General features: G+C 46.5%; 1 protein-coding gene across 1 annotated transcript in view; it reads right to left on the reverse strand.

The window, feature by feature from the left end:
- Positions 1–17,047, reverse strand: part of LOC8024771 (activin receptor type-2B) — a 66,173-nt gene that overhangs the window by 25,606 nt on the left and 23,520 nt on the right. The window contains exons 2-3 of the mRNA XM_029990874.3: positions 5,582–5,788; positions 3,936–4,091 (exon numbers count right to left, since the gene is read on the reverse strand). Coding sequence (XP_029846734.2) covers positions 3,936–4,091; positions 5,582–5,788 — 363 coding nt within the window. The remainder of the gene's footprint in view (positions 1–3,935; positions 4,092–5,581; positions 5,789–17,047) is intronic.

A 17,047-nucleotide genomic window follows, 5' to 3' on the forward strand; every position in this document is an offset into this window, starting at 1 on the left:
CAGCGATACTCCTATACTGTCGAGTACCGAAAGGGCTCCACCAACAAGGTTGCAGACGCACTTTCTCGGGCGCCCCATGATAGTGGTTGGAAGGAGGAGACGCAGCCAGGGGATTGCGAGAGACGAGCTTCCTGCGCGGCCGCTCATAAGCGAGACAGCGGGAAGGGATCGATGCAACAGGAGCTCGTCGCAGTGTTAGGAGGCCGCACGAGGGAACAGAGGATCGTGGCTTGGGGTGAAGTGGTGAGCAAGGAAGAGCTTGTCGAGGCCCAAAAGGCAGATGGTTTTTGTCAGCGGGTGTTGGGGAAAATTGCGGAAATAGCAAGCAACACCGGGAACGCTGGCGGTCAATTTAACGAACATATTGATTCATACTTGCTGGGTCAAGACGGCTTATTGCTCCGCTACATTCCAACAATCGACGACGAGGAGGGGAACGACTCTCCGTTCAGGGTGGTGATTCCTAGGAGGCTACGGAGGCGGTTTATCGGATACTTCCACGACTCGGCTTTGGCTGGTCATGGCAGCGGCAGCAAGACTTTTCAAAAGTTATGTCGCGTCGCGACCTGGCCGGGGATGAGACAGGACACACTCCGATACGCCCGTAGCTGCCCAGCCTGCCAGAAAGCGAAGCCGCGAGGGGGAAAGCCCCCAGGCCTGATGCAGCCTGTAGTGAGTCACTACCCGTGGGAGATGGTTGCTTGCGACATCATCGGCCCACTTCCAAAAAGTCCCCGTGGGAACCAGTATTTATTGGTAATAACCGATCATTTCTCGAAATGGGTGGAGTTACACCCGCTGAGGAAGCTGGTCTCGGAGCGCATCTGGGAGAAGTTGTTGGAAACTTTCATGCGCTTCGGTACACCCACGTGTCTCATCAGCGATAATGCTAGCTATTTTACCAGCAGAGTGTTCACTGACTCCTGCTTGGCGCTAAACATAAAGCACAAAAGGACGACACCATACCATCCTCAGGCTAATATCACTGAGAGAGTGAACCGAAACTTGAAGAGCATGCTGATCACACTAACGGAGAGACACAGGGACTGGGACGAACACATTGTCGAGATGGGTTTTGCAATCCGGACGACCGTGAACAGATCTACTGGGTTAACGCCTGCGCTTCTAAACTTGGGTAAGGAGCTATCGTCTCCGCTGGAGAACGGGTTACGAAATAACCAAGGTTCGACAGAACGCCCACTCTCTAAATACGCGGCGGAGTTGAAAGTTCGCCTTTCGAATGCGTTGCACGACGCCAGAGAGAACCTCGTTGCAGCAAGGATCGAACAGGCGGCCCAGTACGATAAGACTCATCGTCACCTGGAGTACAAGGTGGGTGACTTGGTCCTCAGGAGAACCCATCCTTTGAGCAACGCAGCGAGCGGATTCGCAGCCTCACTTGCTCCGAAGTGGGAAGGGCCCTACGTGGTAAAGGCACGACTGTCACGTCTTACCTACAGGCTCGCTCAGGAAAATGCGAGCGAGGAGTCTGGCCCGGTCCACATCACAGACCTAAAAAAGTACCATCTTCGTGATCGGGATGACGATGAACGAGAACAAAACGAGGAATCCTCCGTTCCGCGTGACTCTCGCGCGCGACTGGCAACGCTGCCTAAGCGCGGTAGCCGAACAATGCGCGAACCCGTCGGTGAGAGATCCGATAGGTGCTCTGCGCGGCGCTATAATCTGCGGCCTAGAACTTGATCTAATCTTTGCAAGATGTTAATAGAGCTCGTTCTGTCCAGAAATGCCCCCCGGAGGGACCAGAATGGGCGGCGCCATCCGGGAAGGCGACCTTCCACTTCCCGGGATACCGGCGGAGCCAGCTGGCCCAACTCCCAGGGTGGTCAACCCTTCCGGCAGAAGACCAGCCAGACCAACGCACCGGGTGGCCAACCCGTTCGGCAAGAGAATGGCCAGACAAGCCGACAGGGTGGTCAACCCCGTTGGAAGGGGGAACGGCCAGACCAACCAACAGGGTGGTCAACCCGGTTAGCAAGGAGCAAGACGGACCAACCGTCAGGGTGGTCAACCTGGTTGGCAGAGACGGGGTGAGCAATCCCGACGTCGACCACGTCAACGAAGGCAGGGTGGCGGAGACGCGGAGGACCGGAGAGTCCCAGGGACACGCTGAAGGACGAGGTGCTGAAGACTATGCCGGTGCAGAAGCAGACGCGTGCCGGCCAGCACACCCGCTTCAAGGCCTTTGTGGCCATTGGGGACTTCAACGGCCAGTGCTCCAAGAGCTCCAAAGAGGTGCCAGTCCTGCCATGTGCTCCCAAGAGGTGGCCACGGCCATCCTTCAAGCCATCATCCTGGCATAGCTGTGCGTCATCCCCGTCCGTAGCGGCTATTGTGGAAAGAAGAGCGGAAAGCGCCACACCGTACCCTGCAAGGTGCGTGCTGATGCGGCTGATCCGGAGCCCCGCGGCACAAGCATCGTGTCCGCCCCAGTGCCCAAGAAGCTGCTGCACATGGCGGGCATCGAGGACTGCTACACCTCGGCCCGCGTCTCGACGGCCACGCTGGGCAACTTTGCCGAGACCACCTACCTGGCCATCCAGCAGACGTACAGCTACCTGACCCCGGACCTGTTGCGGGAGCGAGAGCTCATCAAGTCCCCCCACCAGGAGTTCACCAGTCACCTGATGCACGTCCACCGCCACCAGCAAGGCGGAGATGGGCGACTTGGAGTCCAGTGACTCGGTCCAGGGACTCCGGATGCTCCGGACCCCCCCGGAGTTTGAGGCTTGAGGGGAGGGGAGTGTGGGAGACAACGAGCCACGCTGAACGTGGATGGACGGCCCCGTGAGCGGCGAGGAAGAAGAGAAAGGGACGCTCGTGGTGGGTGCGCGTGGACAGAGTTCGAAGGGCCGTGACGAACGAAAGAGGCGGTGCTGAACGAGCCCAGGCAAGACCCGGACCCCAGGGCAACCGTGGCCTTCCACAGCATCGACGGCACAATTTGAGTATTTATAAAGTGTTTCTATGATAGCGCTCTTTGTGTGACTTCCTCGGAGCGAGTAGAACTAGGCCTGATCGGGAATTGACAGGCGACCCACAACCTGCAATAACCCATGACACAGTTGGATGTAAACACCGACAACACGGAAATTCACTGCTTACCGACTCGGAAGGAGCTAGAGGCTTGGGAGATACTTTTTTAGGAAGCTCTTCATTTCAACTCATATCCCCACTACGCACAAAGATGGAAAATGGCAGGACAATTTACATATATGCAGCTCGTGTGAAGAGCAAGGCAAGAGAAATAACTTCCACCCGCACCCATATTCTCTCCTAACATGGCACGACGTAAGACACAATGAAGAAGGCACATAAAGGATCCCTCGTTGGTTGTCATGACATCCTAGCATTGTATCGTATATTCTTTATTTCGGAGCTTTTTTTTTTTCTTTTTTTTTATTTCAGATGACAACATATTGATGCACTGCGACAAAAACGCGACATCGCAGTAAGATTGCAGTTCCAATCACCACAGTCCCATTATTTCAACCTCAGCGGTTGTGCTGAATGAACTTCTGGGCGAGGGTACATGGAGGTAGGAAACTTCTGGAAGCGACATGAGGCCACCGAGGTGAAGCCAGAAGTGTGGAGGGACACTTCCCCTACAATGACCAAAACCAAGAGACGGTATTGGTCAACAGATGTTATGGTCACCCTCGCCGAGGGTGACCAAAACAGCTGTTGGGTCAGCTCTTCTTTTCGTCCAATGGAGTCTCTTGGTTTTGGTCATCATTGAAAGCGTGTCCCTCCACACTTCTGGCTTCACAAGCTCCCTACCTCCATGGCTGTGCAAGACCTCCCTATCTCACCTAGGCTCGTATGCCTTCAACTACTCTTTCCCCATCTCAAAGACGAACCAACTTGGCTCCCCTTACATTGCCCGACACCATGTGGCTACGCGGGACACTCACGGGACTGTGCAGGGGTGAGCTTGGCGGAGGGCTTGAGGTGGGAGTTGCACAGGTCCCCCTCACAGCAGCAGAAGAGCAGCTGCACGCCCGGCTCCCTCTTGGTCTCGGCACAGTGCTCGCTCCGGCTGCACTCGTGGTTGTTGCCCACCCAGCAGCCTGCGCATTGCAGGGGGCACGCACCCCACCTCCTGAGCAGGCCATCAACTAGTACTTGGATTGCAGACTTTTACCGCTTTAGCCGAAAGACATTGATAAACATCCGTCGGTGTCCAAAATACAAAATCAGTTCGGAAAACACAGATTTCTGAAAATTTCTGCGATGTACGAGGACTGTCTTCATCTAAACCCTCAATCCTTAGACATTCATGAGGCACATACTCTTACCTAGAATCAAGCACCCCTCGATTCCAAATCAGTGGAATCACTGATCTTGGAGTATAGTGGCATGAGAGTTTGTAAGGTCAGTCAGTTGTTGCAGAAAATGGCGACATCTTTGCTTTAATTGGGAGAGAGCTGGACGACGGCGTTTGAAACTACACTCAGTCGTTATCGGCTGAATCTTGCAAAAGAAGGAAAAGCATTCGACCTTCCTTGTGGCAAGCTGCTTTCGCTACTACTTCTTGAAAATAAGAATTCAAAATAAATTTTAATCGTTAGTTTTCAAGAAATTTCTTTTTCATGTATAGTAACCAGGGTGTCTAGCAAATTATTATTTTGAAATTCCCCGACTTTTCCAGGTTTCCCCTGACAATTTCAGGTGAAATTCCCCGACGACTGGAGAGGCGGTGAAACGTATATGACAATTACAACACAAGGCAGTGGGCATCGAGCACTGTGAGGATCATTTTGCACGGGCTTAATCGACCTTGCATATTTCAAAATATTCAAGTTCGTCCAGCCCAGATCAAGCGATCACTTTCTTATTGCCAACATCGTCAGTGAAGAGGCCACTTTTGGAAACACAATGAAAACATGATGCTCAACCACACACATCAATAACCGAATGGTAGCATGGTCGCCAGATGCACACTTTCGGCTTTAGGCTTGGATTGGGGTATGGGCTTTCCTATTTGCAGGGATGGGCAGTATTTCAAATACAAGTATTTGAAATACATATTTATAATACTTTGTGTATTTTGCATTTGTATTTAATTACAAATTGGGTAATGTATTTGATGTGTGTATTCAAATACTGAAACGTGGGTATTTCAAAAACAATTGTAATTAAATACAGTTTTGTGGCCGAAAATACATCCCTCAAATTTAATGTCACTGTCCAGAGCAGGAAGAAAACTATGTTCCCTGTCCAGAGCAGGAAGAAAACTAACCCACCCAAACAGATCACAAACATAGAGAAAGACTGTGGAACTTCCAAGCACAGTCAACGTTCTATATTCGACACAATAATCAAATCAAACAGTACGCTATTCAAAGCTATAGTTTCGAAAATTCACGCGAAGCCTGACGTAACAAGCCGGCAATGTGGCGAGGCCCGAGACATTGCCGCACTGCCAGATCATTTCGGTAGGATTCTTTTATCAGCACAACGAGAGAAAGGGAGAGACGACTACGTACGCTCGAAACACCCCATCGACAGGTGGTGGCAGGTTATTCTGAAAATCAAGCATTTGCAAAGATGGGCGTACCTTTGAGTTTGATGCTGAGGGAGCCGCTGGTGTTCTGCCATAGAACGTAACACAGGTTCCCCTTCTCATTCTCACCAGGCTTGCACTCCTCGCTGCCGTTGCAGCCTGGGAGCGGAACACCGCCAGGGCCCGGAGGCCCCTGGCACAGCGTCTCGTTGTAGTACTCGCACCGCATGGGTGTGGCTGGGAAACGGCTCGGGCTCACCGCTGCACAACACAACCAGGAAAGGAGCCTCATCAATTTCATTTGTTTACTAATATTCCAGTGCCTGCACAAAGTCAGCAGAGGGGGCTTTAGGGTCAACAAGGATAAAGCGAGAACTACTACAAAAAAAGATGTGTGGAATGCAAGTGCACTGAAATAATAGAGTAAGGAAGTTAACAGAAGTGGCAAAAGAATGCATTATACAAAATGAGTCAATGTCACCAACTAAGTCCAGGAAATGCAACTCTCGTGTCAGTACGTGCAGCCGTGGACGACACGAAAAGGGTCAGGCGAGCATGGGGCTCTGAAGACCTCCAGTGCTATCTAACCCAAGAAAGTTGAGTTATCTACTGTGTCAGTGAGCGGAATTTCAGCAGCTCTTTGACTTTTGTCATTACGCCGCAACTGGCTGGCGAACGACTGCCGAGTCTCAACACCGATAGCAGCAGTGGTCAGTGAAATAAAACAAAAATGGCTCATCGTTAGTTATTCTGCAAACTCTTGTCATCACACGCCGAAAACTGACCGCTCAACCTGACAACCCGGCAGATTCAGCCATGCTCAATTTTGCCTCTTGTTGCAGAATACCTTCATATTCGGCAAAATTAGTGTTAATTAAGCAACCGGTGGCAAAACAGGGAGCGGCAACAAAAACTGAACAGCCACTCGATAATAATTGAGCTTTCTTCTGACAGATAGTGTGGCAGATCCTGAAGGCCACGTGTTCGCCTGGGATTTTTCATATTGTCTGCGACTGTACACCTAGCATTTCATTTAATTTCATTTATTGTTCCCTCAAGGCCCAAAAGCATTACAGAAGGGGAGAGCAGGAAACAAAAATTGGACAATAACAAAACTGATGGACCTGCAAGACTATACCAACCATTGTTTCTGTATGAGGGTAACAGATGCAAGTCTTACAATGGCAGTTAAATTTTTAAAAGAAATGCAATAGGAATGCAGATTTATATTGACATAATGGACGTAAATATTTGCAAGATGACACAAAAAAAAAGGCAAAAAAGGAACCATGTAGAGATGTGCGTAAAAAAATGCAATTCCAATAATATTTCTCTCTCGGCGAGTTGTGAAAGATTAGGTTGCAATAAAAGTATGGGTTACCAAGATGACAATCAAGAACTAGTATATGATTTAGAAGTCTTTGTGCATATTCAAGGCACATAGAAAGTGTCACATTTTAGAAAACCTGACAACACCGCAAACATTTGTTGCAGGAGTCGACGTTTCTGCAAATGGATACGTCAGGCAACGAGGAAGCAGCTACTTGTAACAAGCAAGATAGCCGGAAACTGTTTTATTGGGGTCTTCAACTACAGAAATCTTAAAGGGACTGTAAAACGGAAGCAGGTGGTAGTTGGGAACGGGATGACCCTTTACTTGCGCGTATGATTACATTGTCAAAACGGCACTGCGTCCCTCGCATGATGTTTCAGAGGGCAAAGCAGCACCTTCATTATCAGATTTTTGCAACTTTGAGACTTCTGTGCTTAACCGCCACTAACATAAACTACTGAGCACGCGCCCATGTCACAATAAGCGACATCCCCTACCTTTGTAACATTTAAAAAATCATTAAAGGACATATGAAATGCTCACACCTATTTAAAACAAGTTTGAAAATATGCAAAGACACTTTAGTGCTCAGTCGTTGTGGACGGCCATTACTTTCGCGACCAGTCAACAGCACGGGCATAGCAGCGGTGAAGCAGCGAAGCAGAAGAAGGGAGATGAGGGTTGTAAAGTCAAAAGGAGGTAGAAACTGAGTGATTGATGAGTTGATTTTGCTCCAACTCAGAAGAGTCATTTCAAGGCTTTAGTGACGAAGACTATAGTCCGTCACAGGCTAAGAGCGAAGTGGAAGCTCGTCCCAGTAGGTACGCTAACATGTCTACCAATAAAAATGTGTCCCACAAGTTTAATGAACCTACCGAACACAAGACTCTTAATTCTTTCCTGACCACGGGAAAAGTAGCGATTTTCATGGGATATGTGGAAACGCTTTTATTTTCTTAACTTGCATATGAAGCAATATGACACATCAAAATGTGGCCAATTAGTTGTTCTTTCAGAAGAAACAGAGGTTGGTATAATATGGAAAAAGGATATTAAAATTTTATTTCTTGAAAATACAATGTATGTGCGGAAGGCGTATAAACGTCGAAACTTCTACAGCTGTGTCAAATTAAACGACAAAAAAAGAATTCACAATATAAATAATGTGCCCCACATCCACGGCTATCACTTCTGGAAGTTAGTATACTCTAACTGACATTATTAAAATATGGCAACCACCCAATCCCTAAATCAGGGGCCCAATGTTTCGAAGTTTGTTCGCCTTCGAAACGGAAAGGATTGCGGCTCCTTTCCTCCATAGTCGCCCCTGAAGAAGAAGCCAAACAGGCTTCGAAATGTTGGGCCCCTGATTTAGGGATTGGTTGGTCGTCTTATTTTAATAATTATTTCCTCTAACCAGACAGACTTATGTCTAATGTTTACTTTCTGACTGACGTCTATTTTTTGTTCATGGGAGGGTAAGCCTTCGTAAAATTTGTGCTTTTCAATGAAGGAATGCTTATATTGGTGAAACACAGATAGTTCACCTCACATACCTAGCAGAATGCATTTTTTGTGTTCTATGTTGGTTTTGTCATAGTCTTGATTGCAGTTCCTGCATATTTAGCATTTTTGTCGGCCTTGTTAGGAACCTAAAAAGTGCACGCCGGCTCCAGACAGCACTGAAAATTATAGTGATGCTTACCGACAAACACCTGTTAAGAGACGTTATAACATACTTTAAGGTGTGCCCAGAGCTCCTGAGGTCTAGAAAGTATGCCACAATATAGTTGAATTATGTAAATAATGCCATTTTTGTTACAAAGACGGATGCAAGCAGTTAGTCATGTTAGACAAATGCAACTACCGCTCCCAAGACTATTTTCGACAACCCACCAGCTTGTGATAAACCTCAAACCTACGTTGAAGCCGAAACTAGAGTTCTTCGGCTATCCACCAGATTGTGGAACATAATTCTCCGCACTAAATTTACTTTCTTAATGACACTTGGAAACCATCGGTCACCAATGATTGATGGCCTATGGGCGTGGTCAGGAAAGATTTAATATCATAAACAGCAAAAACAACCACCCCAAAAATATTATAAAAGCCTACACTTGTGCTTTAAAGGTTACACTGCTGTTTAGTGGCATAGGAACCAGTTACGTCAGAGTTCCCTGCTCTTCCTATCGACAGCTGCACGGGAACTACCGTGACTACCATATTTATTCAAACATATATAGACATGTGTTTTCTCCTATCTCTCTTTCTTAATGGACCTTTTGCAGAAACATCGGTTTGAGAGTAACTGGTTCCAGTACCCTCTCTCTCTTCCTTCTAGCCGAGCAGAGAGGGAAGATGGTTTCGTTGTGTCGACTTCGGGGCGGAAGGTTACGCACGATGGGGACAAAGGCGAGTTTGGGGGAGCCGTATCTAGGTCACAGCGTCTCAATGGGTGAACAGGATGTAGCTGACGTTTTGGGAGTGCAACGGGTGGGAGAGGCCTCGCGCGCGCGTTGTTTTCTCGCCACTTAGCCTCGACCCCAGTCGCGTGTCTAGGTGGCAGCACATATTCGCCAAGAGGTCCATTGAAGATTAACTTACAATTACGACCAAAAAATAATCCTGAGCATAATTTGCGCGCCTATCTCGCTAAACCAGGCAATCCCCTATACTCCGCATCAATAGTTGTGCGCAGTGCAGACGAAGGCAATGCCAAGCCAAGAGAGAAAGGGCGAGTACTAGGAAAACGGGACGGGAGAGGAGGGCAATGGAGGGCAAGGGGAGAAAGGGAGAACACTAGGAACATTAGAGAGAGGAGGTTTCTCTCCTCCTGCCCAGCCTTCATAGTGCTTGCCCTTTCTCCCCTACACGAAGTGTAGGTCAGTTGCTGCTCCTAGCACTCCGGTGCAAAGCAATGAAGCTCGACGTGCGCACGCTGATGAGAGGCGGTGAATGTTGACGCGAGCAGCTCAAGTGCCACGGTACTCTGCAGCCAAGGAACAAAGGCATGTGGCAGACATGATAATCGAGCAATCTCATCGGGAGTACTAGACCCTGGTTACATTTTATCACGGTTCCTGACATCGACGACATAGTCTGGAAATTTAGACGATGTTGGTGTTCAGCCAGCCAGCGCATCAACAGCTCTGGCCGGTTGATTTACAGCATCAAAGTGCGACACCATGGCATTCGTCATCTCCTTGTACGTGTTTCTTCATCGGCTAAACCAAAGGTCTCCAAACTTTTTGGCTAAGGGGGCAGGACTTGTACCAGTGATGAAAGCCGCATTCGACCTTTTGTAGCAGGTTCTGTAGCAGGCAAAACATTGGTTTGGAGCAGTCACTGATCATTTTGGAGCAGATGCCAACATCTGTTAGCACATCACTTGAAACTGAAAAAGTGATTGCATCGCTAAATGAGTTTATCTTTAATAACGACTGAGAATATGTTTTTAATACTGGAGCATATTACTTATTAACTTTTTTAATAATAGATAGGGTGCCAAAGGAACACAGAGCTTTCTTTTTAGAAATAAGGCTCCAGTCAAAGAAGTTTCCATTTACAATGAGTACTAAAAAAAAATTTATGAAAAATGAATCATAGCACAACACTTCAGCTGAAAGAAAGTTTCTTTCACCTCGCCTTTTTACAGCCGGTAGTTTATTTAGCTTGTATGTATATGTTCTGTAAAATGCCTGCAAAAACCAACTCGTCTATCAACAAAAATGCATCCACCAAGTTTTGTGAACCTATTAAACTCAAAACTTTAATATTATGAGCTGCCAAAACCACCCCTAAAATTTTTGAAAGCCTACACTGGTTCAAGTGACACTGCTCCTTAGTGGCGTTGGAACCAGAATAAAGTCAAAGTTCTCCGTTCTTTCGATTGACAGCTGCACGGGAACCAATCTTGATTACCATTTATCCAAATATAGGTCCACATTTTTTTTCTTGGGGCAGATTTTTAAAATTAAAGATCAACCAAACATTAAGACAAAAAGAAAGTAGACCTGGATTAGGACCGAGCGTAATTACTGACCCTATCCGCTAGCCAGGCTTGTACAAGATACTCACTAAAAGTATTTAAGTTAAGTTACTGAGTACCACAAAAGAATAGTAACTGAGTAGAGTACTAAATTTGCAAAGTAATTGAGTAAAGTACAAAATACTTTAAAAAAGTAACTCGTTACTTTCAAGATACTCAAAAGTCACAATTTCCTCTGCAATTCATTGTCAAGCAAAACCAAAATCATAAAACATTTGTTTGTTTGTTTTTTGCTGTAGGGACGCAAGGACGGAGTTTGACATTCGGTAGGGACTTTCAAAACGGAAAACTCGAAAGGCTGCTACACTCGCAACATTCGCACTAACAACGTCGCTCATTGCTTTTTTTTTTTTTGGGGGGGGGGGGGGGGGGGGTGCTGGTGAGTGCAGGTGCACTTGAGCACGAACAGGGGCCCTGGCCCCGGAGCATCGAGTTGTGCTTGCTACGCTCACTCGAGTCACAATAATCCAAATGTTTGCATCAATGGAAGCGTTCATTGGAGGCGGGGTGCTCGGCGCGAGGTCACCTATTGTCTTGATTATCATCTTCCTTCGAGCCTATCGTCTTGTGATTATATCAGCCTCGTGTGATGTGCTATTGAGCTCGGCTTGGAAAATACCTGTGCCATCAGATTGCGCCAACCAACCAATTGTGGAGCGGACCCTCCCTGGAAAAAGTGGGTCAATAAACCTTTCCATCGCTTATCACCAAGGTGAAAAATGCTGAGTCACTGAGCTGTGGACCCATGGGCAGTGTCTTATATACCGCACAGCAGAGCAATAGCGCATGCTCAGAAAGCGCTCCCCAGCACAGCAGACGACAAAGATGGCAGCGCGCAGGCAATTTGTGCACGTTTGTTAACGTAAGGTCCTAATAACCAGGGTGTTCTTAAAAATGCTGTTCAAGTTTTAGTGACTGTTGTATGTTATGCAATAAACACAAAAGCTCTTAATTTGTTATACTGAATACCTGGATTAACTTCTATTTTTCCTTTTACATTCAATCTCGTGGTTGTAAAACAAGAAATAGCTAATTAATCAGTTGTAACGTGCTCACGGAGAGGTACAGAAGGGAGGCTCACTCAAAAAAGCAAAATAAATAAAACGCAACTATGTTTCCCCTGTGGGGACAACCGTAGGGACATTTGCACACCCGGGTAGGGTCAAACAGGGACTTTTTGGCACGGACGTGGGGACTTTACAGTTTGGCCATCCGACAACACTGCCATGGTGGGCGCCGGCGGTCATTCGTGCTACCGAAGACAATGCTGCGTATGCCGCGAGCGATGGGCCGCCGGATTTGAGTCGTGTAGTCGCATCTTACGAGTCTTGTGTGCGAAGAGAACATAGTGAAACAAACGAGCGGTGTGTGCAACTGAGTGCAAATGCAAAGGCATTTCTGAAGCTGGAAGGCTTTCTTTTATATGCTTTCACTCCATAACATAGAAAAATAAACTCTGGTTTACAGTACATCAACTCTTACCAGACACTTGTAGAACCCACCCTCTTTTTGACACAAGTGCGCTCCCTCTGGCTTGTAGCCTTGTACACATCTTATGCTTTCACCCGCATGCCATTCTGCTTCGGAATCTCTGTTGCTCTTGGGCTTGGCCACAAACAAATTGTAAGAAAATGTGCTTTGACGTTTTTCCCAGTAAGACACGACACGCCTCCGCTCAGCTTGAGGCTGCGACACCTGCTTCCCCCTGTCACCTCTTTCAGCAGAAGCCCGGAAGTGCACTGTATTACCTGGCACGAAATGTATCTGCAATAGCAGGGCGCTAGCCAAAATAACTAGAGTTCAATATTTTCCAAGCTTCCCGCCTCTGAAGAAAATAAAAAATAGAAAATAACTTAAAAGTAACTTTAAAATGAGTACAAGTTACTTGAAAAAAGATTTAAAGTTAGAGTACTAAATACTGACGTTCAAAAGTATTTGCAAGATACCAAGTTACTCACAAAAGTATTTAAGATACCGTAACTTGAGTAGAGTATTTAAGTTACGTACAAGTCTGCCGCTAACCCAGGCACACACCCATGTCAGCCGCTGCAGCTAGCACTCCGATGGTGAGAGGCAGAACGGGGGCATGCGGCAGACATGATAATTAAGTGATCGCAACAGGAGTACAAGACACTGGTCCTGCCTTATCACGGTAGCCGCCATTCTACAATTCGGAAATGTTTTCTCGCAGAATGTAGCTCGTCACATCGCCGACATTGTCTAAAAATTGATACGATGTCGGAGATCAGTCCGCCAGCGCATCAACCAACCAACACAGTTGACGAGCAATCTCTATACTTTGTTTCGCCTTAATTTAAAGCGCCACCACTGCTACGAGCTAATGGGACCAACCAGCATCAAAGCGCGACATTGTGGCATTTGTCCATCTTCCTGCGCATGGTTTTTCGTCGACTAAACGAATCAGGTGCAGCGAGTGTCCTGTGACCTGTGCTTTTAGTATGTTTGTGGTTCTATGTGTTTGAGCCTTCAATTGAACTCTGACCTAAAATAAAACAACAACTCTGAAACACGATATCTGTACCATTTTCCTTTCCTCCTACTTCACTAAATATTAAATATGACCAATAACTTTTTTTTTTTTTTTTGCTTCGCTAATTTTGGCGTAGGTGCAGCGCAATTCTTAGCGAAAATGGCACAATTTGGCGCAAATGGCGCAGACCTTCCCTCACTGGTAGCAGTCTCGAGGGATGAAAAAACTAAGGTATTATAAAAGAGGAACAACTAACTAAACAATCCTAGATAAGCATTTGAACAGAAAAATTATTGTTAGAGTAAATATTAAAAAAATGAAAGCCGTTTACAACTCTCTGTAACGCCGAATCAGAGCGCAGCTCTTGAGGAGGAGGGAAGGGTATTGAGGGGAGGGTATACACCTAATCCCTCCTCCTTATCCTCCCTGATACTCCTCCTCCCCTTCTCCCTCCTCGTCCTTCTCCTCCCCTCCTCCCCTCATTCCTCAAGCTGCTCCCCTCCTCTCCTCCTCCCCTTCATCCTCCTCCTCCTTCACCCTCCTCTCCTCCTTCCCCTCCGCTCCCGCTCGTCTACCTCTTCTTCTTCTTCTCCTCCTCCTCCTCCTCCTCCTCCTCCTCCTCCTCCTCCTCCTCCTCCTCCTCCTCCTCCTTGCACGTTGCATCATGGAATATGTCCCATAATGCACCACGCGGTTACGGTGACGGCGACACCGCTCAAGTTGGAAACGGGCGCCTAAGAGCTGCGCTCTAGAACAGCACCCTACGGTGGATAAATGCATATATTTCAGTACATCAATTTGACATTTAATATTTAGCTAATTAGGCTTATGCAAAAACTTAGACCTAGAAAATTCACCAGGCATAAATCAAAGCACATTCGCCCGCTGCTAAAGACAAATGCGAATGAGAAAACTAATTCTTACAATATGCAATAGTTATTACAAAGGACACTAAGCACAATGTACATGAGAACGCAAAGAAATTTTAACAATGCGATATGTATCTTTCAATTGGTGCACCCTTCCATAGGCCCATGGGCTGCTTAGGAGCACCAGGAATAAATAGTTAGAGATTATAAAGCAGGGGACTAGAGATGGTGACAACGTTCAATTTATATTATAGCGAGAGGGCTCACGTTAAAATGCTGTTGGTATCTTTCATAGCCTCCTTTATACTGACAAAGCCTGGCAGATCGCCACAAGACGCGGCCGCCGAAAGTGGAAAGGTAAAGCGGAAGATAAGAGTCATGTAACGGGCGCGTAACTGCGGCGAGATACCAAAACACACTTGTCCCGAACCACACGCACGACGCCCACATGTGTGTGATTCCTGCACAACATAACTATAAAGATGTATATTGATACTATTTTTATGATGCATGATATTTTCTATTAGTGTTAGAAAACAGTGAAAAATTTTGTATTGTTTGTTATATCCCCCTCCTCCCCCCACCACCCAAAAAACTGCAACTCCTCTGCGTAATCGCAAAGGAAAAATTATTTCCATATCTGCGCAGTCATGGGAACCACAGTGTCACATTGTAGGTTTTCGTGGCGCCATCTACCCAAAGTCATTAAAACCATTCCCTCTCGACTTCCAACTACCCGCCCCGACCTTATGCAATTGGCAGTGTGCACGAACTACAGGGGGCACTTCTCTAGCTATCATTATCATCCTTTGTGACATCACAGGTAGGACAGACTGGGACAGACCGCACGGATCTTGGATCTCTCGGCTCATCAGCTCGCTTTGCACTGTTTGGGAAACGTGCAGCGAAGCCCTTTTCAGAAGTTCTACTTATTTGGTGAAGTGATATTTGTAGTAGGACATTTTAGTAAAGCTTGAAACCGTGGCACGCTTAGTCGTGCTAGCAAACACTTTTGGCACTGAGGTGTCGACAAGCTGGGATGGTGGTGAGCCGTTTTCTACCCCAGTATGAAAAGCTAGATGAAAATAGAATATCTAGCACTTCACCCGACTACAACATCTACTACGGCGAATAGGGTGTTTTTTTGTGTTCTTTTTTTCTTTATTTTGATTTGGACAAAATAAAGCTCAGAAAGGAATGTCTCATCAAATTGAAGAGAAGCGAAGAAGAAGAAGCGAAATTTAAGAACCACTCACGTGTGTAGTAAACACTTCAATGAAAGCAACTTTGTGTATCCTGTTAATTCCAACGTGTTTTGTGAGTGCCAGTCTCTCATTAGTTCCAAGTTGATTCCTTTTTTAATTTTTTTAAACGGGTAAACAAACATTTCCTCAAAATAACTGGCAGGAAGAAGCGGTGGCTGGCTTCTGGAGTAGTTTCGATTAAATCCTTGCTTATTCACCCGACTTGATGCAAAACGCGCGAGACCCTCTCGCAATCGAAGTCTTATATCTAGCAAGTCGGTGACACATCAGCGTCACAGAAAAAGGGGTACACACTTGCTATGAATTAGTACCATTTCAATGTTTAATTTTGTGGACTCAAAGAAATATGCATAATGAATGATGCGCTTCTCAGCGAGCTATTTTATATTTGTAAACAATTTTTAGTAGAAATTGAATAGAACAAATTAATCAATTGACTGAATTTGCTGGGCCATGTCCGACAATTCAAGAATTTAGGAAAATTTATGCTTTTCTTTCGAGCAGAAGTCGCGATGTGACAAACTTCTTTGCCATGTTTTCGATGCGGAAGGAGCTAAGCGCCAGTTGCTGACGAGCATTTCCTCGTCTGCAACTGCCGAGTCATACTTGTATAGAAGCGTCGGTATCGGCAAGCTCAATGTAGCTAAAACAAGTGTGCTGTGCTTTGCAACAACTATACGTGCATACACAGCTAAGAAGCCAGCACGTCATTTACTCTCGTGAATGCAAAACATTTTCTACAGCAGCCTCCACACATCCGAAAAAACAAGAATCAGAGACCTGTGAACATCCATAATGCACGCCACGCAAGCTGTCATGCGAAGCTCCAGGCTTGTTTTTGAACATTTGTAACTTTTTTAATATAACAAGCAACTTCGAGGCAATCTTCTTCATTAGAAAGATCACTCACAAAAAGATCATGCACATTTCTTTAAAAAATAAACCGTTTTTAATCGGCAGGGATGCGAACTAACATAGCCATCCTGTGCTTGACATAGTGCGTTGTCTGCTCGCATCCTACCAGCTCCGTTACAAGAGAGCGCCGGTGAGGTGGTGCCATTAAAACATCTCGTTGCCAGTAGACACTTTGCATCAGCTGTGCATGGGTGCCGCCATAACTGACCTTCAGTTTTTGTTTCCTCCTATTCTGTTTACTTCGTCATTACCACAGCTGGACAGGTTATTGCCATTTTAGATTTAACTGTGTCCTCCCCAGCATTGGCCTTTGTGGAAGCTTGTCAATGCCCGCTTCAGTGGCTCAGATCACTGGTGAGCCAACAGAAGTTCAGCAATGGCAGCTGTGATCTGGCATGTGTATGAAGCGTCTATTGTGCTTGAACCAGGCCTTGGAAAGTTGACAATCGGAGAGGGAGGGAGTGCTGGGGGCCCTGAAGACAGAACCCAGTTGGAAACCACGTAACCTTAGCCCTCTCCCCCGCTGCGCTTCTGTGCATGTCATTTGGAATATGGCGTAAGAGTTGAGGGGTATCACAAACTTCAGTTTGTTTATTTCT

The sequence above is a fragment of the Ixodes scapularis genome, unplaced genomic scaffold (genome assembly GCF_016920785.2).
Source record: "Ixodes scapularis isolate PalLabHiFi unplaced genomic scaffold, ASM1692078v2 PGA_scaffold0__279_contigs__length_252992795, whole genome shotgun sequence".
NCBI classification, from domain to species: domain Eukaryota; kingdom Metazoa; phylum Arthropoda; class Arachnida; order Ixodida; family Ixodidae; genus Ixodes; species Ixodes scapularis.